General features: G+C 44.1%; 1 protein-coding gene across 1 annotated transcript in view; it reads right to left on the bottom strand.

Moving 5' to 3' along the window:
- Nucleotides 1-14,364: 14,364 nt before the first annotated feature.
- Nucleotides 14,365-21,528, bottom strand: part of LOC128298495 (atrophin-1-like) — a 30,357-nt gene continuing 23,193 nt past the window's right edge. The window contains exon 2 of the mRNA XM_053034245.1: nt 14,365-14,587. Coding sequence (XP_052890205.1) covers nt 14,365-14,587 — 223 coding nt within the window. The remainder of the gene's footprint in view (nt 14,588-21,528) is intronic.

The following is a 21,528-nucleotide window of genomic DNA, read 5'->3' as shown; positions in this document are numbered from 1 at the left end:
GAATAGTGAATTGTAATAAAATCAACATAAGGGAAAAGAAATTATTCTTTAGAACGACCTATTTGAGAAGCGTTTCAGTCTTCAGTACCATTATATGTTTAAACTTTTAAAAGCACCCCGTATAATTTTGTAGTTTAGGAGCCTGAAAGTATGCAATGTGTACTTTTTTGACCACCGTTGCAGCGATGTAAGGCGCCCGATTGAAAATGTCAATGTGCAGTTAATTTTGGAAACTATTTCATTAGAAATTTCTATGCAGAAAAATTAATTATATATTTGGAAAATATAGAAAAAAAAAATACATGCATGTGCGTTTTCAAAAGGACAAGAAAAAAATGCCTGTTTCCTTTCCTTTCGATTCATTTTTTTCCTGTTTTTAAAAAGAAAGTAATTAAAAAAGGCACGTAAATGAAGCTGATATAAAAGTCAAAGCACAAGTCCGGTACTAGTTAACCATATATTTCTAAGAACCGTTTTTTACTCTATCGTTATATCTTTACTTTATTCTCACAGTACGACGATAGGTATACAATTTCCATTTTGTAATGCATCCCGAACTATGGCTACAAACTTGCACGACCGCGCGAATATTACTCTGACATATTATTAAAACGTCCAAAGTGTTTTCAAAGTGCTAATTGGGATGCTTCATACTTTCTACCTCACGGCGATTGTCAGACATTTTCACACATTCTGCAAAAAAGAACGGTTGCGAAAATAAAACCCCTTTTTCTGCACCGTACTGCAGCAGAGGTGGAATGTACAATGTTCTGAAAACAATGTTTCGCAACGTGCGTCAAATTTCGTGCACGTGGACGTATGGACGTGCGCACGCGGCACAAATGTATTTGCATCCCGATCTGCCCGATTACAAGAAGGTGCCAAAGCGTTCACAGCTTCACCAAAGACGAAACGTAACCGTGGTAGTATAATAGTCTGAAAGACTGGAACGGGAACTGAAAAATGTGTGTATGCAAATTATAGTAATCAGTCGCACCACATTCTTCGGATGCGTTTCGTAGAGGCGTTTGCGTATCGTTTTTTTTAGCCTCTCTTCGCATTTCACATTGCTCGCCGTTAATTAAATGATATCACCTTACAGCTTAAGCTTTATTTCAGCAATCGCTTCCACCTGAGCAAACTTCAGAATGATGGGCACCGTACTCCGTAACCCATCCCGGGTGCCCGCGTGCGCCTTGGAATGGTCAAGCGGTTTGGTTCCTTTGCTCGCAGAGGCCAAGGTGAATGCACTCTTCGTGTGAGTGTTTTGACATCGAACGAAAGCTGACAGCTTTATTAAGGCATCCTGGGTGAAGCATTTATTCCATTGCATAAATTCCATTCCTTTGCTTACAGTCCGTGGCGTGTGGCATAACTGCCGGCTATTCTCGATATCGCTTACTCGAGGGTACGATGATCTACGATCGAGTGATTCGACGCAACGCGTCACGTGTGTGCTGAACAGGGCGAGGTTCACGGTTTTACCTTACGATGATTGTGAAAATGGTACGCCTAATCAACTGTGACACGTGCTTCTTTGCTGTACCTGAAACATTCCAGAAGTGTCAGTGACGGAATATGTTAGAATGCTAGGACCCTCTGCACGAGTTGAATATAATAAAGAATTATTTCTTATTAGAAGAGAATAAATATTAAGAGACAGCAATATGCTATAAGAATCACATTTACACCCTTTTAATGACATGTGCACTAAATGACTCAAGACAAAACATTGATTTTTATATCCTGGACACTTCTTTTGATCTATTGTTGGAAAAATAGTGCAGTGCAGAAACTCATAGCAAAATCATTTAAACAAACGAACGTCGATTTCAAACACTAAAATTCTGTCGATTGAATGCACAATAGATAAGTCATGAAATGTCAAAGCAATTATGTGGGAAATGGCAAGAAATGAGGAACACAAAAAAGCATACGACACTGCAGATCTCATCTCTATCCAGAAGCAATTGAAAGATTTCCACCAGTAATCATCCGACTTTTAATGGCAATCGCTATAAAAAGTCAATCTTCCATCTAGGGTGAATCTTCCCTATGGATGTGCAGTAGTTTTCTGTAGTCTGAAAGATGCGGATACTCAAGAATTCACGTTTCATTCTAGATTACCGATTGGTCGGAAGAAGCATAGATTGAATGGAATCTATTTCGATGTGTAGCGTGCCGATCAGGCCTGCTGCAGATCGACTGAGGTCGTGAAACGTGTGCGACAGGCATTACATACCCCAACCGGCAGTGACCATCACGGTCTGAAGAATGGCGCTAATCCAAAGGGAGAGTAATTAATTTTTTTTCGCTTTCGCTCGATCGATACATCGCTTACACGAGCGGTTGCTTCACGTAATGCGCAGCAAACAGGCCCGGCCAAGCAGATGAACTGTCCTCCCAAGGCCAACGTACCCATGAGTGTGTGTGTGTGTGCCTGTATGTGGGGGGTGTTTTTTTTCGTCCCGTGAAGTTGCTCCGCAGCCACACGTTCTGCGTTTGCGACAGAATATCCTAATGGGTTTGGTGCTAGAAGCTGGACACCTGGGATGACGGTGAAGCGACGCTAATTCAAAGATTATTAGCCACCCATTTGCGGAAGGGTGAGTGAATCTTCCCGGTCGAACGCTATCGCCATTGCAACCGGTTAATGGAGTCATTACCGTTCCGGTACCGGGCAGAAAGGCAACGAAAGCAACAGTCGCACTAAATGCGCCATCGCGAGATGACCCCCGTCGAAGGTGTAAGTAAGTGAATTAGCCGGTCTGTTCTTTGCCGCGGACGCATCCGATTGCGATCGAACTGCGGAATTTCGATTCCCTCGATGAGTTCGTTCGGTGGGATGGGTGAGTACGACACTGGGAAAGTCTAACCGGAGGGGTTTGGTTTAATGACGCATTACACCGGTGGTAAATAACTTTATCGTGCGGATAATACCGCAGATACTTTGCGCGTTTGGTATAAAGAGCTGCCGTGAGAACACTTTCGTCGTAATTCTATGACCGAACGACTCTAGTCGAAAGTTTCAATGTCGATCGGTTGAGCAAATGAAGATACCCAGTAAACAGTAAAACTAACGAAAGCATAAAAACGTACCTAAAATAGTAAAACTAGTGCTATGATTGTTTTTTTAAATATACAAAAATGCGAAGAATATTTTCATATTGCCATACGAACTTCTCAGTGGCTAAAAATCTTGCTTTTCTTTTCGATACACTCGGTGTGGAGTGCGTTGAAAATATCAAAGGTTGCGCATCGATCGTTAGCGATCGATCTTCGATATGTCACAATTTACTAACGTCGCTAAATGGTTGTTTGGTCGAAATGGTAGCAACCCCCCTGGACTGTTCGTGCTCCGTGAACGGTGTAATTAAATTTTAATTAGGAAGTAATTTTACCGATCACCCACATGGGTGATCACCTCAGCCTTTCGAGGAGGGATGATGGGGTAGTGCGTCTCGTGTGCAGTTTTGTCGCTAAGGTTTGGTTGCGTGCTGAATGTGTTTCACATGTAGGAACGCGGACTGTTAAATAATCGTCCATCGGTAGACCACTGGTGGTCTTTGGAGGGTTCCATTTATGGGACTGCACATTCCTGGTCAAATTGGGAGAGCATGGACATATAATGGCAGGTACGGCAGCAATGGTCGATATGTACGCTCATCTGCAGACACTCGTGGTCGGATTTCCTTCCTAGTATGAAGCAGTATGAACGATCGTGCCGTAACGCTTGCTAGAGTAGGTATCAAATGAACGGAATAATTATGAAGCGTAATTATGAAATATCAAACTAGTACTTATAAAAGATAGTGAAGAAATGAAGGAAGATCATGAATAGAAAAAGTAAGTACAAACAATCATAAAAATGAGAAGAAAAAAAAGTGTTAAAATAAAAGGTTTCGCAATGTATGTGCTTAATGTAACCAGCTTCGCTATAGGTGTCAAACGGTGCCAAATTAGAGTTGCAGTTTTACCGCGAAACAATTCAGCTCACGTCCGATGCCGATCACGACAAGCATTAGCTTATTGGAGCTGGCACACTCGTGTGCAAAGCTCGTGCGTAACCACCATTCCTGATTACTCGCATAATTAGGCTTCCCGTTGAGAGAGACTTCGTGACATTACTTCGACGATAGTGTGTTAAGTTGAGAAATACACAGTTTAATTTGTGTTTACGTCACAAAGTAGGTGCCAATACAATGTTAGAGGCACTGTAGCATCACCAAATAATGTTGAACACACAGTTTTTGGTTTCAAGGCTGCCGGTAATATTTGACGAACGTGACGTGATGTCATACGAACAACAGGGATTTGTTTTACTATTGGCAATCGATGATTTGATTGTTAACCGTTCATTTGTATTGTAAATGAGGAAATGAACAATTCGTTTGCTAGGCGTATACCCGTACCTACAGATTGAACCATAATGAGTAAAATATCATTTCATAAAGTTCCGTACAGGGTTTATCGGTCTGATTTCTACTCGTTGTTGTTGTGTTTGTAAACAAACTATTTATGCTTGTTTCATTGATCGGCAATTTCCCTGAACTATGTTTCATTCCAGTTGAGTGATCGCATCGCCACTTGTTCCGTGTATTCCATGGAGTGAAACAATGGTTTCGTATAATGTTTTGGATTTGCCCAATGTGTAAAGTAGCTCTTCCTGCACCAGTTGTTTTTTGTTCGAATGGATGATGATCATTTATTAGGGTTTCTTTCACTATCACACAATGTTTGTAACTCCGAAACTGCTTACTTGCAAAACTGGGAGCCTTTAATTGCTATACGTAATGGGTTTCCATGCTTCAAAACTGTCACCACAAGGCCACCGTTCGAGTAAGCTTGCTAGTGACAGCATCAGGAAGTCTAGAAGAAATGTATTTCTGTCGCCCCATTCAGGTGACGGCCGTAATGGAAGAGCGTTAGTTTGACTTCAGGCCCAAGGAAAGCAAAAAAAAAATACGACTAGCTTCACCCGATAGCGGTAGGACTCCTTTCTCCATGGAGTGGCTTCCATGTGGGCCCTCGGGGGCATTCGTACGATGGTGTACGGCTAAAGCTCAGCCAGAAGCGGCCGCTAAGCACTCTTCGGCAAACTGTCCTACTGCTTGTACTCCCATTCGCTTTTGGTTAGGCTGTTCGGCCGTATCAGACAGCATCTACCTCATCTTTCCTTCCGGTCAGTTCGCAGGGCTACACCGTTGGCAGTTCAATGACTTTCTAATTCACCGACCGGACCTAGCACCGGTGTCTTGCCTGGTGTTGGCTTGCGTTATCTCTTTCTGTCGTGTCCCCAAGCATGGAACACCAGACGCCGGCTACTAAGGGAATGCTTCGGATGTGTGAAGGAATTCTCTACATACTGTGCATATATGAGAGAAAAAGCACACTAAACGAGATGAGTTCCACAAGCGTTGGCCAGTGGATTAAGCTAAAGCATCGGCAGAATTCAACCAGGATGTATGCTACCACCAGATGCACCAGGGTGCCTTAAGGAGACAAGATAACTGAAACTAGCGACGGAAAGGAGAAAATGCGAATGGATTATGCATTCACGTAATGTGACGCGCGGATCGTCTGTGCTGCTTCCTGAAAGTCAAACTGGTCCGACTAAGCCGCCCGCTCGCACTGTTCTGCAGTGCCGGCATGTATCGGGATGGGAAAGGTGAGTTTGCACGCGGATTGCACCGGTTTGGTCGGCGCGGAGAAATCGAAGATGATAAATATTAGACAAAACCGCGAGGCCTTTCTCGCGATTGTGATGCGCGCCTTCGCCTTCGGACGGTATGAAGATGTGTGGCCATTTTCTGTCCCGCTCATGTTCCGTGTGGCGAATGCTAGGCAAGGTGAATTATGCGACATGCTCACGTCATGCTTCGGCGGCTCGGAGGTTTGTAGTGAAACAGGAAAAGAAAAAAAAACACATTTCGATAGTGGAAGCGAAAGCGGTTCCCGGTCTTATCAGTGATCTTTGCGTGTTGCAAATTAGCCGACGATCAGATGCATAATCGTGTCAAAGTGGCAAATTCGATTCGGACTCCAGCCGGTTGCTTGATTAGGTTGACCTATGACTTTCTCCTGTTGATTAGTTGCAGTCGTTTTGTTGTTTGATTGTGCCACATAACGGAGGTGGAGTTTTGCTACAAGTCCTAAAAACATTAGCATCAAAACTAAAATGTCACGGGTTTTGTAATTTGTTTGATAAGAGATCGCAAACAACACACTGTTTTATTTCCTAATTGCTGATAGTAATCAAACGTTTTGTTAAATAAGTCTATCAATGCTTACGATGCGATACGAGGGTAGGTTAAAAATGATAAAAGTAAAAGTATTTGTTTTCTGTTAAATGATTTACCTTCAGTGAATTGGTGAGCTTTAACACGACGATGCAACATAATTAGTATGGTTATGTTATGGCAAACCACTAGTATGTGAAAATACTAGTTGCAAATACAAACGCCGCTGTTGTTAATTAACGTTTCGTTTCTATACAATGTTGCAGCAACAGTTTTACAGCATGTGCTAATGCTGACCGGAGCTTACTCGGAGCATCCGGTTAATCTGGGGTGTAAGTCTTGTCGAAATTGGACTGCGTCGAAACGAAAGACTTGAGCGGGAGCCCCGACTGAGCGACGAACCTTGTTTCCGCTTTTTTCACAGCTAAAGGAAGCTGTCGGCCTGTCGTTGCATAACCAGAGACTGTGATTAAACAAACATAGAAAACTTTGTATGTTTGTGGAATAAATTCTTATGGTATTTATGTTAGTACTCTTCTCATAAAGTAATAAAACAATATTTAACCGATGCAATCGGCATGTGTCAAGGTAATCTTAATTGTAAAAAGCAATAGGATAATTTATTAAATTTGCTGCTACGTGTAAGAAACAAACGGAAATGAATGGAAAAAAACCCCATCAGCTTCACGTCATTGTAACGCTTTCCATGCTCGTGCGGTAGAAATACGATGATAACACGCACCGTAGATGGAAAACTGTACTCGTAAGGTTGTGTAATATGCTCGACAGCTCTGCATGCCGCACTTATTGGCCCCGATATTCGTAAATTAAGTTTGGTACGGCGCTGTTCGGGGAAATGGATGGCTGCCAAGTGGTGAATGCTGAGGTAATAATTTGAAACACATCAGACAGTCTGTATTATTGATCATGTATTGACGTGACGAAGAGCCAAAAGTGAACTGCAGGTGTGTATGCGTGTGTCGATAACGATTATCCATTTTTCGTGTCCCGTGGAACATCATTTAGGGTATGTGAAGAGTAAAGCAATTTGATAGTTCAATTCAGGTTGAGGGGGACTTGCATAATCACAAGAAGGTTTCATAAACAAAACGGAAATAGTTTATAATGGGTAAGGATTGAATAAGCAGAAGTTAATGCTACATGCTTCGCTGCCATAATATCTGCTAGAAAAGAAATGGAAGATGTTCCCTTATCATTAATTCAGCTAGAAGGATTAAAGATCAATAGAATAAGAATCGCGGATGTTTGTAGGTTTAGTAAATATTGCTGATATTAATTATATGTGTACTACTGTATTAGCTTTACGGTATTTATAGACAAAGATGCAGTTTTGCGTACATGCTTTACAGTTCTCTCGTGCAGAATTCACATGTTGTACCTTTGTTTCAGTCACGTTGCAAAGCACGAAACCATAACAAGTGTATAACGATTCAAAATTAAAAAGAACGCCTCCAAATTACGACCTAATGGAACCGCTTAGTGCGCTAATGCGACACACGACTGTTGAATCATTTGTTTGCTATTTATTGTCGTCACCTCTGGGTCGCCGTTCGTGATGTACGAAGTAATTCAGAGCAAGTGCTTTTCGTGATCGACTTTTGAGTCGTGAAAGTTTCCAGTACAGTGCCATTGCCAGCGATCTGCTAATTGTGATTAGCCAAAAAATCGAAATAACACGGAATTTAAATTCGGAATCGAAAACAGGTCTCTGCACTTAAAATTGGACTCTATATGCATTAGGTGGTGGTAACATGGCTGCTGACAGTTAATAATTAGCTGAGAAAATGCGCTGAAATGAATAGTACCTCGGGGTTGCTTCCTTCGTTAGGTCACTTATGCATGCAAACGGTTAGCCAGCCGTCGGCAAGTGTGATTTATATAACACAAAAAGCAAACATGTGAAAATAAGAAACCTTTAGCATGGCTACCGAGTTGAAGTGAGTAGAACAGAAATGCAATTGAGGCTGTTTATAAGATGGACATTTAAAAAATTGACTACTTTTGAGTAAAATTGTGAAAAAAGAAGGTTTGTGCAAGAAGTATATGGGTGTGTCAACTATCCGTTACTAAGAAAATACACTTGAAACGCTTATAAGATTGTTTAAAAAAACCAGTGATCGAACTCTCATGCACTCATCCGGTTAAAATTAAAAGCGATGAGGCTTGGGCGTGCGGGTGAAACCACAATGCGTAGATTTTAGAGCAACACCTCTAATGGAACCTCATTAGAAGTGGAAGAAACCATCAATCTTCAGGCAAGGTTCTGTGTGTTGTGGTTACGCGTTCCAATGTACGATTCCTAGAACAGGATATTTCGTCATCGTGTCCATGATCGTGTGACTTTGGAAAGCAAAATGGAATGACAAATTGTACGTTTCTGGAACCTGGAGTGTAAACCATTCATTTGATGTTCCATTCAAGCGCATCACGACCGGCAACTGTGTCCGGTTAGGCGAGGTTGAAGATTTGTGGTCATGGATTTTGGTGTTTCTTTAGCCCTGATAGGAAGATTCTGTTCTCCTCGCGATGGGATGTATCGTACATTATTAAATGATCTTGAATGAATTTGAACCACTTTTAAGACTTCAAATAATGATAACCACCTAGACGTACGGGAACAGACCACACCACGAACACTGAGCAGACGATCCTCCACAAGATGGAAACGTGATTAATTAGCCACCCCGCACAGCCAACTAACCAGAGCGAGAGAACCTTGAAAAGGCCCAGTTGACAATTGGCCCCGGCTGGGAAGTAATAATGGGGCACAACCTTGCTATCGATCCGTATCCAGCTGGTCTAGCGCCCGGTTTGGGTAGCGTGGCTCGAAAAATTCATCAGAAATCGATCAACCGTTCGATGACCCTGGAACCGGAGCCGGAATCCAACGCTGGATGGGTAGCAGCGGGCTTTGGTTAACCTACATTCCAAAAGTAGAAGTGATAGTAGATGTACGAAATTGGCAATCGGCAGGAGGTTGTTGTTTTTCTTCTTCAGCTTCGTTTATTTTTGCTCGCCACCTTGTTAAGTGTTGTTGTTGATTTGCTCTCTTCGTTTATATGCTTATTTCTTCTTGCTATCCTGTCCTTCGGTTGGAAGTGGTAAGTAGCTTTGTGGTGTAGATGCACTACGGATCCACGCATGGCGACTAGTGCATTGGGAGCTCTTGTATATGGTAGAGTATGCTACTGTGCGGGCAAATGCTCAATGGATACGTATTTCTAACGCCGGCAGTGAAACGTTATTGATCTACACCAGATGGCCACGATTCCCGATATGATACCTCGGATAGTACGATGCACTGCGGTTCATTGTGCGATTGCTGCCGGTAAGCACTTGAGACTTGAAATCGCTACCAACCCATCGGTGGATCGGTGCAGTTTTGGCGATCCGTCACAAACTGGTCCACTCGCTAAACCACGGATGGACATGTCCGGTAGTCGGGGGACCGATGTTGGTGGCCGAATCGAACGAAAGCGAAAATTGAAGATCAATAAAATGACCGGTTTCATTCCGGACGGAACCGAAGCGGAGCGAATACTACCAAGAGCCTTCGACGAGGTCGTGAGTCGCGCGCGCGGTTGCACCACCCGTTTCTGGCTGTTTGCCACACATGGTGCCATTTGTGGGATTTCCCTTTTCGCATGTATGTTGCCGTTGCCGCCAGTGTTGCCTATGTTGTTGATAGCGGCACAGCAGATTCTTTTGGCACGAATACGCTCGTTTGGGCAAGAAGAAAGTGAAGTTATCTTGAGTGACAAGTTGTTTTGAGTGTCCGCGAGCTCTCGAGCACTAACAGGCACGTACGCATCCGGGGTTGAAGCACGAACGCACCAAACGGCCAGAATAGTGCCGGGAAACTGATGCCGGTTTTTCGGTACGGTGGATGGTTTTTTTCCCATGTCATTTTCAAAAACACCAGGGCAGGCTGAAGGTGCATTTGCGGGGGTGCTCAGTGGAAATGTGAATGAATGGACATGACTTGATGTCGTTGCTGGAGGGGGGTTTACGGATACTGCTTTGAAACTATTACCGCTAGCAGCACGATGTTTGTATACTGTAACAGCTATGTTGTTGTTATTATAGCAACGGAAAATTTGCAATTAAGTTGAACTACCCTAAGAGTTTCTTTATAGTCATAGAAACATTAAAACCACTTAACTTTTAGGGAACTATTTACTGGAACGGAGGAGCTGAAAACATATGACATATGCTTGAACATGCACCGGTCTCTTGTCGAACTTCAAAATGACCTCGAAAATGAAGAAGTTACGACATAATTCTTATAGACCTCCTCCTCCTCATCCACCAACAAATGAAATGCCAACCGTGCTTTCCCTCAATGGTCAACTTGGGACGACCGAAATCATCTACCAGCATTCAAAATTTCAATGGTTCCCGCGTTGGTATGGCCAATGGTTTCACGTGTGCGAACGATTATGCGACTAGTCCGGTGCCTTCCCAACCCTAACGGCGATTTCGTCGCGATTTGTACACCATTTGCAATCGTTTTTTTTTTGCACCGACCAAACGAGTAAGGTTTGTGCAAGCAGGGAGCGAAACGAAATGCAAGCCATAAAAACTGGATCACTGGTGAAAAGATCACTGGAACAAGTGTAATGATACGCCTTGGGGGCATGTGCATACGGGGCGACTATTTTCCGATGCTTATGTATTTACTTTTTTGCGCTTGAATATCTTCTCCTCTCTGCTTCCCTTTGCTGCACTCGCAAGCCATCAAACTGGACGGTCGCTTCGCGATCGACAGGACAGCGTTGGGAGATTTCGAAGCTGTTGCTAGCGCTGGCAGGCATCCCGTGGAAGACCGACCATTTTGCGGGGAACTAGCATGTCGTTAGTAATGCGAGAACGTCTCCGGCACGCTTTTTTATACACGCTCGAAACTTCACTAATGGTTGCAATGACGGTGGTGACCATTGAAAGTATAATCCGCTTCAGCTACCAACTCGTCGGCAGGCTGGGCTTCCAGCATTTCTTCAAATGTCATTGCACCATGCGCCTTTTCGCGCGTTGGAGAGTTTTCAGCCTCAGTTTTCGACAATTTAGCACGCTGCATGAAAGGGGGAGCTTGGCTTAATGTAGATTACGCAAAAAATGGTAAGCGTATTATGAATATTAATAGCAGGTGGTTGGTATGCGACCCGGTGACGGCATTAGGTTGTGCCACGACAAAACGATTCGCTTTCGTGATGACATCTGATGGACGAAATATGAAACGGTTTTTTGAATACACACCACTTCGCAGTGACATATATGCGATCGGCTCGTGGGATTTGTCTGGCTCGGGAGCTGAGACGTGGTGAATAGAAGAAGTTTGATATGTATTTTTTCGGATAATGGAAGATGAAAGGAGCAAAATACGTGCATTATTTAGTACAAAAACACACAAAACAACCTCACGTATTCATTGCAGCCATTTGAAATAGTTTCTTTTATTCAAATACGCTCATTTTTCATTCCAACGGTTGGATGTTTGATGTGCACCGTGGAACCTTTTTCATTTACAGATAGGTGTAGTGTGGATGCCCTTAGTCATCTGCTCAATCACACAATTACTTAAACGATCGAGGCCGCGATGGCTAAAGCTTTGAGCCGTGCCACCCTCACGCTAGCAGCAATATGCTCCGACGATCCAAAACGGTTATCTTTTCTGCTTAGAGTAGATTAGTATTTACATAAACAAAAAAATACCGTGAGAGATAATATGGTTTTAATCGTCTGCCGGCCTTTTGGTTCCCTTCTTCCCGTACGCTTCATCACGGTTCACTGTTGCTCGCTTTACTGTGCAGTGCGTAATCGTTGCTGTGTTTGGTTATTTGATTGTGAGATTTACGTTCTTATTTTTTTTTTGTCGGTGAATTTGCTGTGGTTGATGTTAGCATCGGTTGTAATCTGGCCTGTGAAAACGCATAGTTTGGATGTTGCGTCATCTAAGAAAAACTTCGGAGGAGGAGTTCATTGTGTCGTAACAGTTTCTCGATAGGGTACAATGCCGAAAGGGATGTATCGTTTAGATAGGCAATGATCTAGCACAGAATTGAATGCTTGAGAGCAGCTGTCACTCGTTTTAAGAACGAATTCTCAGGCTATCTTTGCATCATATCTTTGACATCTTTTCGAGTAAGTTTGACATACTTCGTTATATGAGTCACATCGATCTCTGCAGTGTGTCATGCGAATTGTTGATTAAGTTTCCAAACATATTTACGGGTTTCGTTTAAAGCAATCACATTTTATGTGTCTAGTACAGTTTTTCATTTCAGATGTTAAGATTAAGATAAATCAAACCGTAACGGACCAAGTTCGAGTTAGTTCCCAGGAAACAAGCTAATTTAAAGGATGTTTCACTATAAAATCATAGAAAAGCTGTAAAAGCTAATGCGGCGACTATTGTCTACATTAAGGGCAGTAGATCACACAATTGCCCAATGCTGAATAATTGGGAGATCGATCGATCGGACTCGAGCATACCCAGGCTTTTCGTATTGGGTTTTTTCATTTCACAACTACCGCATGTATCATCGATCGCCGGTGGTCCGCTCGTTCCATGCAGATCGGTTTGCTGTTTCTGCTCATGATGCCGCACCAGAGAAAAAAACCCCGTACGGTACCATACGGCAAAATCTCGCCTCGTGCGCTTGGCGCTTCGCTCCCGAAAACATCGCTCGTTCCAGTTATCTTTAATTGATCTAATTGTTGGCCTATAAGGTCTCTGGTGGCAAGCCCTCAATTTTTCTTTGCCTTATCTCGATGTTGAAAACAGTTTCCTGCTAATTTTTCCTTCTACCTTGTCGCACTTTCCCGAGCGCCGCTTGAATGGTAGAAGACGACCGTTTTCGGTGTTTGGTCGGCGGTAGCCCTTTCTTTTAGCGACTTACTTTCTTTCTCACTAATCAATGTTATTATGGCATATCGTTCAATGGTGTCATCTAAGCTGTTACAATAATTCCAATAAAGTTTGAAAAGCTTTCTTTGCCCATATGTTTGGTCACCTTTGTTGTAGTGGATAGTATCTTGAGAAATGGCAGAAAAAGTATGTTCAACGTTGGCTGGTGAAAATGCCACATTTTAAACGGTGTCAAAGATTAGATCACGATGCAAAAACGGCAACACGCTGCTGCACTCCTGCTCTCAATCTTTCTGATTTCATGCCAGATTTTTTTATGTCATTGTCTGAGTTTTTTTTTGCTGCTGTTACACACATTCTACCTATCGAACATCATGTTGACTAATAGCAAGGGCCCGCTCAAAAACTGGGTACGAATTAAAATGGCCTGCAGGGTGCTCCTGGGGAGGAACGCAAAAAAAACACACCACAAATTGCCGTACAAGTGACGCAAAACGATCGAACGATCGATTGTGCACGGTAACCTGTTGCTGATAGATGCAGCAAGTTCGCTGTAACACCCAAGGATCTGAAGCATCTGGCTGTTGTGTGCGCTTGCCTGCGCTAACCTGCTATGATATAACGCGTTCGTGTTCCCCAAGGAGAGGCAACACGCATCCACTACTGTTCAATTTGTACCGAGATTAGAGTAACCGCGCCGGTTTGGTTGATTAGGTTTCAAAAAGTCGTTTTTTTTGTTGTCGCTCTCATTATGTTACAATTACTAAAGCGTTACTGTAGTACGCTAGCGGTGCGGCACAAGAGGATACGGATGTCTAGAAGCGAACCAGTGTGTTACAGGACAGCTGGTGTGAAAAGTCCTTCTGGCGCTCCGTAACATGTTCCAGTGAAGGGTCCATCGAATCGAACTCAACTATCCGTGGTTTTGGCTATATCTTTTGGTTATTTTGTAATGTGTCGCTGGGGCGGGAATAACGAACTATTTCCTATTGCTTCGCTTGCAGAAATAGTTGATATTCCGTTCGGTTGAGTCCTGGATGAGAGATGTCTTAATGGTGTTGATGAGGATGATATCTTTATTTCTCGTTGGCGATGCTGTCGTACATGCGTCATACAGTATGGCCCCGCATCCGACGGGCTTGACGATTCGGGGTTGGATCCGGTTGTCTCTTACTCCACGTTGATGTCTCTCTCTCTCTCCCTCTGTCTCTCTCTTGGCTTGTCCGTATGGTATCCTCAAACAACCTGCACGGTTGCAAAAGCACTGAATGTGACTTTTTTCGGGAACTCGGTACTGTTGGAGCCGCGCGTCTTGATGACCGGTTTCAGTGGAGGCCGCGGTTTGGCTGTCAGCAAACCGGCCGAGGTCGCCAGGTCGCGCAGCTTCTGCGATATGCCGGTGCTGGTGGATTTGTTCGATGGTGCAATCACCTGCGGTAGCGTCGTCGGGGTGATGTATCTGCAAGGAAATCAGCGAGGAAAGTGGGTAAACAAAAACATGCGAATTAGAAATCCGGTGTGCATTTGACGTTGGACGTTTTGCTAAGCTTAAACAAATGGTTTCAGTGCACGAGTGAGCTACCTTGGGGATAGTTGTCACTACAGATACAGGGAGTCAGGATGAAAGTAGTTTTATCGATTTTTTATGCTTTGACGCAGAATGGTGGAAAAAAATCTCATACGGCTTTGGCAAGGTTAACAACCAATAGAGACTACCTGAACAAGTTTCCGAGTCTAAAAATTAGTATAAAAAGTACAACAAGATCAGTCGAGACTGGATTGAAATCTCTTTATAAAACCTATTTTGCTCGTAGAGTCGAATGTTGATCAAGTCGACCTTTTGACAATCTTGATCATCTGCGAACGCATTGTACATGCTAAGGGCCACGTTCGTAGTTGGTATTTTCCGGAATGCATCGACCGATGGAAGATGGTAGGAAATCGTCGTTTTCGAGGGTTGACCCCCGACTGAGTGAACTTTATTCATCCCACCTAATGTGGTTTCCCACTGCGGTGGCAATCGCCGTTGATGTTAATCGAACGGTCACGCTAGATCTGCCCGAGTAGAGCAGAAAAGGCAGAGTGGCTGTGCGTCGATGAGCGTCTAAATATTTGATCATTAGACGGTGGCGTAGCTAGCGTGTAAATGCTAACTCTCTCGTCTTCATTACTTCATTGTTGCTGTTGTTGCTATCCCCAATGAGGATGATCACGTCGTACGTAATCTCGCTTACGCCAGTGCGTCAACGTGAGTGGTCGTGTAGATCAGATGTCGGTTTTGCCTGTAGACACAATTTACGAAAGCAATTTAGTCGCGTCTCGATTCTCAGATCTGTTTCGACTCCTCCGGTCGGCCTTACTGTACCTTGCTGGATAGCCGTCGAAGGTATCGGCGCTCGATCGCATCGATTGTCCTGCGCAGGGAGCGGTATATGTACCGTGAGCATCCCATTGTTGTTTTAATTAAGAAATTACCCATCACAGGACAGATTTCAATTGGTTAGGCAGTGCGGTTTCCGTCGTTCGTACGCCTCAATGAAGTGTTTCAAAACTGTCGGTAGTGCGATTGTGCCCACCGAGATGAAAACACCTGGTTCCTGGACCTTGGGCGAATGTCAATGATGATGTTTGTGTCGGGTAAGCAAAACACGCTAGCACGCAAAAGGTTGATTGGTTGTATTGAATTGACAAATTGCGTACACCGCAAAACCCCCGGCACTGCTTAGGGAAGCCAGTGAAGGATGCGTTTTGGTTTGAAAAGTTTGCGGTTGCAATTTATTCGATTCGTAACTGACCGTGAACGGACAGCAACAGAGATGGCAGATGACAAAAACGCTTACCCATTCCCGTGGCCGCGCATTTTGAGTACACATTGGCAAAACGTTCTTTTTTCTCCTTCTTCAATGTAATAATGCCAGGCCCCAGGCAAACCAGCGTATGATTCATGGGTCCCGAAATATGATTCCTATCCCGGTTTGCGCAACATCTGATTGTGTGTGAATGTTTGTTGGAAAAAGGCGTCCCAAAGTGGGTAAAAGTTGAAATCTGACACTAAGGATGTCATTGGGTTGAACTTTTATATGCATACATTTGTTGTCAGTACTCCTATGTCCATGGTTTGGGACTTAAAAAGAGATTTTACGTATGAATTGAAAGATTGAATCATTTATTTATTCGCAATGAAAACAGACAAAGAGTTGTCCTGAGGACATTGATGCAGTTTTTGTTTGCAGAAACTTGTGCTACTGAGTTTACCAACAGACTTTTTCTGAAGATTTACAAAGAATAGCACATTACAATGACAATGAAACGGATTATAAATGGATGTGGCAAGTAAGGGATATTTATTTTAAAACTTTCTTCAACAGTAATATGCTTTAATATGGCAGTGTTTTACAGTGTTAGTATTATGACTTTGTAGTATATTAATCACTTTTTGTCATTCTTCATTGTTATGACTTATTCGATAGGTTATAAACCTCGCTGTATGAGCTGTGCGCTCTGCAGTAAGTAATTATTAATTTCCGTTGCGAATGAGCGAAAGTGAATGACATCAACTGCCAAGAGCTTTTTACCGAGCTGGTAGACGAGTCAGGCTAGAGTACCTCGTCCTACAGCCTCGGGGCAACCGGTGGAAACTTCTCAGGGTAACCTTCCCGTTCGACGCCGATTGCGATGTGGCGTGTGATTGACTGGTTCATGTGTTGCTTGCCTTATGCCGTCAAACCTTTCGTGGAAATAAAATCGTTCACTTTTTTTAAAATCATTCTCGCCCAGTACTACTCAAAGGTTCTTTAAAACGCGATAAAGTTTAATTGGTTGTCACGATCAACCCGGCTGCACAAACCGGTGCAGTAGCTTCCATCGTTGACTAGCTACAGATGCAAAATGGGCAAAATTTTTAGAACGGCATTACAGGTAATTGCATTTATCCGTCGGTTATGCGTCTTCAAAATCCTTCAAATCACACCGGTCGATCGTTTGCTCGTAGGTGTCCCCGATGGTGAGCCCCAGCAACTTTGTTCAGGTGCATGAACCTGAAGTGGAAGGAAAGTTGCCAGAGCAGCTCGTTGTAGTATGGTCAGGTTAATGAGTGAGGTGGCGACTTTAGGTGTCGCGTAACCGTCTAATCGCGTGAGCAAAACTGCTCACCGTGGCGCGCCGGTCCATCGTTCGTTTAATCGACCGTAGACGCCTTGACGTAGACCAGCTCAATATTCCGGCGTGACTCGGTGTAGCAAACGAAGAAGCTGTTCGTGGTTATTGCATGCTCAAATTCACGCCAAGTATGCAAATTACCGACCACACACACCTCCGGGAGAGGCACGGAGAGGGGAGTGGTGTGCGAGAGTGGTCTGCGTCACGAACCAGGCTGACTAATCCATCGACAGCTTTTTACAACATCGGTTGCGTTTTGGCCCCCGACACTCAAGGTAGCGCGAGACATGTGAGTGCTTTCCTTCGTATGGAAATGCAGAGAGGCTGTGCCGCTGGTAGCTGCTGATCGAGCGATTTGGCATGTTGCAGCAGCAGCTGCATGATTGACGGTTTGCATAATCAGTGCAGTTTACCGACCGTTTCCTTTGCCACTTTTTTGTGTCTACCATGGGCTCCAGTGATCTTCGAACTCCCAAGGGTTGTGTCGGAAGTATCTTCGGGTACTTCTCGATAGTCCGGTCATTTTTTTTTTGTGAAGACAGAACCAGAAAATACAGACCTGAATATGGAGGGAATTTTACAGGATTATAAAGCTCAATACAAAAAGCCCTCGAAGCAATCAAACATCTTTACTCTCACTACAGCTTCAAACGCCGAAAAGGGGGATGAAAAATAAAGCTCATTAACCGTACCGAAAATGAAACCGATTCGTGTAAATGGCACCAAACGGTGGTGCGCCGAGATTGACCTAGTGCCCGCACTGTTCTGTCCCAATTTCTATGCTCCACCGGCAGCTGGACGATTAGCCCTACCGGTCCGTTTCACACTTTCTCGCCCGGCCAAATCGGCTTAAATCGTTTGGGCTCGGGATGCTCGCCGGCTGCCGGTGCGACTTTTCGCCTTCCGCAGCATTCAGGCGTAACGCAAGCGTGGCAGGTGACAAACTGCGTGACATTTTCGCTTCCATCAAGCGGGGAAGGCACTTCCGCCGCATCAGCCCGTACGAGTGAGGATCAGGCTGAACTTCGTACGCGAAACCACCGTGATCCCGCAACGGCTGTCGCTGTTGCGGAAGGCTCGGCACAGTAGTCGAAGATGTCGGCTCGCATCGAATGCAAATTAAGAGCATTGAACTTGTAGCCGTGGCGAAACGGGTCTCCTCCGTGGGCACTTCGCATAACGAAACGCGTGACATCGTGCACAGTGGATGAAAAGTGAAAAGTATTGCGAAGTGGGACGTAATTGAATTCGAATACTATTAGTCGTCGCGTCTGGTGACGATTAGCGACATATTAAATCACATTTAAGAGCTTCGGGTACGTGGATGCAACACGTGTTTAAACAAATTGGCGGCAACTTGAATTATTGTAGAAAGGAAGAGCTTAACGTGGTGCATTGCTTCATTCGTATTCAGCATTGTGCAGGGGAATATAAAGAGAGATAGTTCCAGTAATTAATGTTGCGTTAAGGATTTGTTACAGTGACGTTAAGTGTAATGCGCCTCAAGAGCACTGCAACAAGTCCAAAGCATACATCGTTGCAACCGCAGCATCTCGTTGCATAACCATGGTGAAAGGACAGACAGGAAGCAATCACTTTCTCGAGAGACATTCAACACCCCGAGCACATGTCAAGATGATAATTAGTTCTCTGGATGGAATGACGCACTGGTTGCGCCATGTGGTTCAGTGAGCTTTATCTCGCACATAAACGGTCAACAATTGATAAGTTCCTTGCTGGGTGGTTCCTACGATACCGCCTATCAATTTCCCACTTCATCGAAACCTGTACTTAGACAACACACTACCCGTTTATCGAGTGATCAATGCAACGATCAATCGATTGAAAGATTTGAACAATCATCGGTAAGAGACGAAGACGAAACGAACGCGGGAGGTGAGGTGAAACTCCCAGCCAGCTGGTTTTGCAAAAGCCCGCTTACCAAATCGTACCGATGGCAAGCGACCGGTCATTCCGTCGACCATTGGCACTAATAATCACTCCGGGAGCGTCTTCCTTCTTCCAATAATTGCACCGCAAAAAGGCAACCGTTTGCCGGTGTCTGCGCTAGTGGATCCATGATTTATTGCCTAGCGGTGCTAATGAGCGGCTCTGGAGCGTCCGCAACCAACGCGCGTATGTGTGTTTTGAGTTTGGTGAAGATGCCCGTCACCCGGAGACGAGCAGCGTAACGCATCGGTTCGCAAAGCAGCCCAATGATGGAGTGCTTGTTGGGTCGGTCAACGGCTCATTGACTTGTGAGGTAATGCAAGGCCCTCCGGTACACCCAGCCCTGCTCAGCGGTGACTTCCACCAGTCCGACCAGTCTTGCAGCTCAACACCTCGACCATTAAACGCTGGGAAGCGAAGTATCGCAGAAAGTAAAAGTCGTTTCCAGCATCGTCAACGGAGGACACTCGGGAGAGGGTTGCGTCGTTGCACGGTGTGTGTTTACTATCAGGCACTTCGTGTGTCGGAGGTGTCATGCCAAGAGCATAATGGACACTGCTGACCATGCCCGGGCCCGATGAAATCATAAGCCGGGATGATGCGATACGAGTGATGCTCAAACAATGGACCGCCGTCCGGGATCACGCCACGGTGCCAAAAAGCACAGGTTCGTTCAGGGACGTTGGTCGCATGATGAGTCATGTTGGAAATAAATGATGATGAATTAGTGTTTGACCGGTAGGTGCTAAAATTGTGTTTGTTTTACTGTCGTGCAGTCTAGTATGCAGGCATTGGATGACTCCCATCGTCTTTGGAATTATATCACCTTGCGGAGTATCACCAAAAGAGGTTGTACATATTTGAGCTAACGGACTCCCGCGTGTATAGTGGCGAAAAAGAGTGTATCATTTCCCAACAGGTAGGTTCCACGAAGCGACTACATTGACTTGACATATTTCGTCTTTCGCATTTCGTGACACAAAATTCACCAATCAAATCGACATAAAAACGTTCGAAAGCTATGTTTTGTTAGCTTCTCTTAAACAGAATTGCTAACATTGATGGTATCTTCACATTTATGATCACCATTTTATACATCGCAGGCCAGAGATTCCAGAGCAGATACAGTCCCGATTAGTTTACAGCCCAAATCTTTTACACATTCTGCTCTCGTTAGCTTCTAACTGTAGATTGTCAAATTGGTTCATTAAGTGCCCATTCGTATCAGGTTATAGGCATAACTGTATTGACAGACTGATATCAAACGGGTTTACAATGGCTTCAGATGGGTATAAATCAGTCGCTGGAATGTGCGATAATTCTGGGTGATATTGATATTCGCAGATACCGATTCTGGAACGCATTGTATCGACAGGAGGTCCAATGAGGCTATGCTGAATAGATTATGCAAATTAATTTTAAATCGTTTATTGAATAGTTTGCATGCTTTGTCCGGGCAAACGGGCAAACGAGTGGAATGGAATACACAACATTGATTAGTTCTATGGTATGTCACACGACATGATTGTTTACGCTGTTGTTCAAACACTTTGTTTTATTGAACCGTCGGAATGGATGGCAGTGAAAACGGGTTTCCATATTCTTCTCCAATGTCCCTCAAGAATTGTAACTAAATAGTGTAGCAGATCGGTTGTGATGCAGAACAACATGATGTCGAATACAGTCCCAACCGTTTTCTCGTCAACCAACGGTTTGTGGGTAATATGAGCCCTTCGGGCAAAATAGTGAGAGCGCAGTAATTGTAAATTCTCGCTTAATCAATTTCGCGTGTTAACAACCACCTCCAGACAAGGTTGACTCGGTGTTCTGGTACCGAGCATAAGCAACTTCGGCAAAGGTTGAGTCGGAACAGGTGTTGGCAGAGGTCCTACTCGCAGCTCTCTGCCTTGCTTTGGTGCAGAATCTAGGCGAAGACGAAATAAAACAGGAACAACCGTAATTTGCTTACGGTAAGTGCACGCTCGCGTTACCTACTTTTCGGCCAGATCTATCGAGGCCAAGCTATGCGATTGGCTGTCGTTGGTGCATCTGTCGCAATGCAGCTATCACTAGAGATGAAGTGAGTCTCTGATGTTGTTCATTCGAAAACAAAATTCATCACGATCTTTTTCTTTAAAATCATAAATAGACCTGGAAGTTCTTCGAATTTAAAAAATATATCTTCAAACTCCAACTACTTATTCTTCCTTAGTGATTATTTCTTTTGCTGATTGGGTTTTTGTGGTATAGGTAGTGAGATTTTATTAAATGCCTAAACATAACTGAAGGCAG

This window comes from Anopheles moucheti, chromosome 2, assembly GCF_943734755.1.
Source record: "Anopheles moucheti chromosome 2, idAnoMoucSN_F20_07, whole genome shotgun sequence".
NCBI lineage: Eukaryota > Metazoa > Arthropoda > Insecta > Diptera > Culicidae > Anopheles > Anopheles moucheti.
The sequence above is the reverse complement of the archived record's forward strand: the minus strand, read 5'-3'. Positions and strand labels throughout refer to the sequence as shown.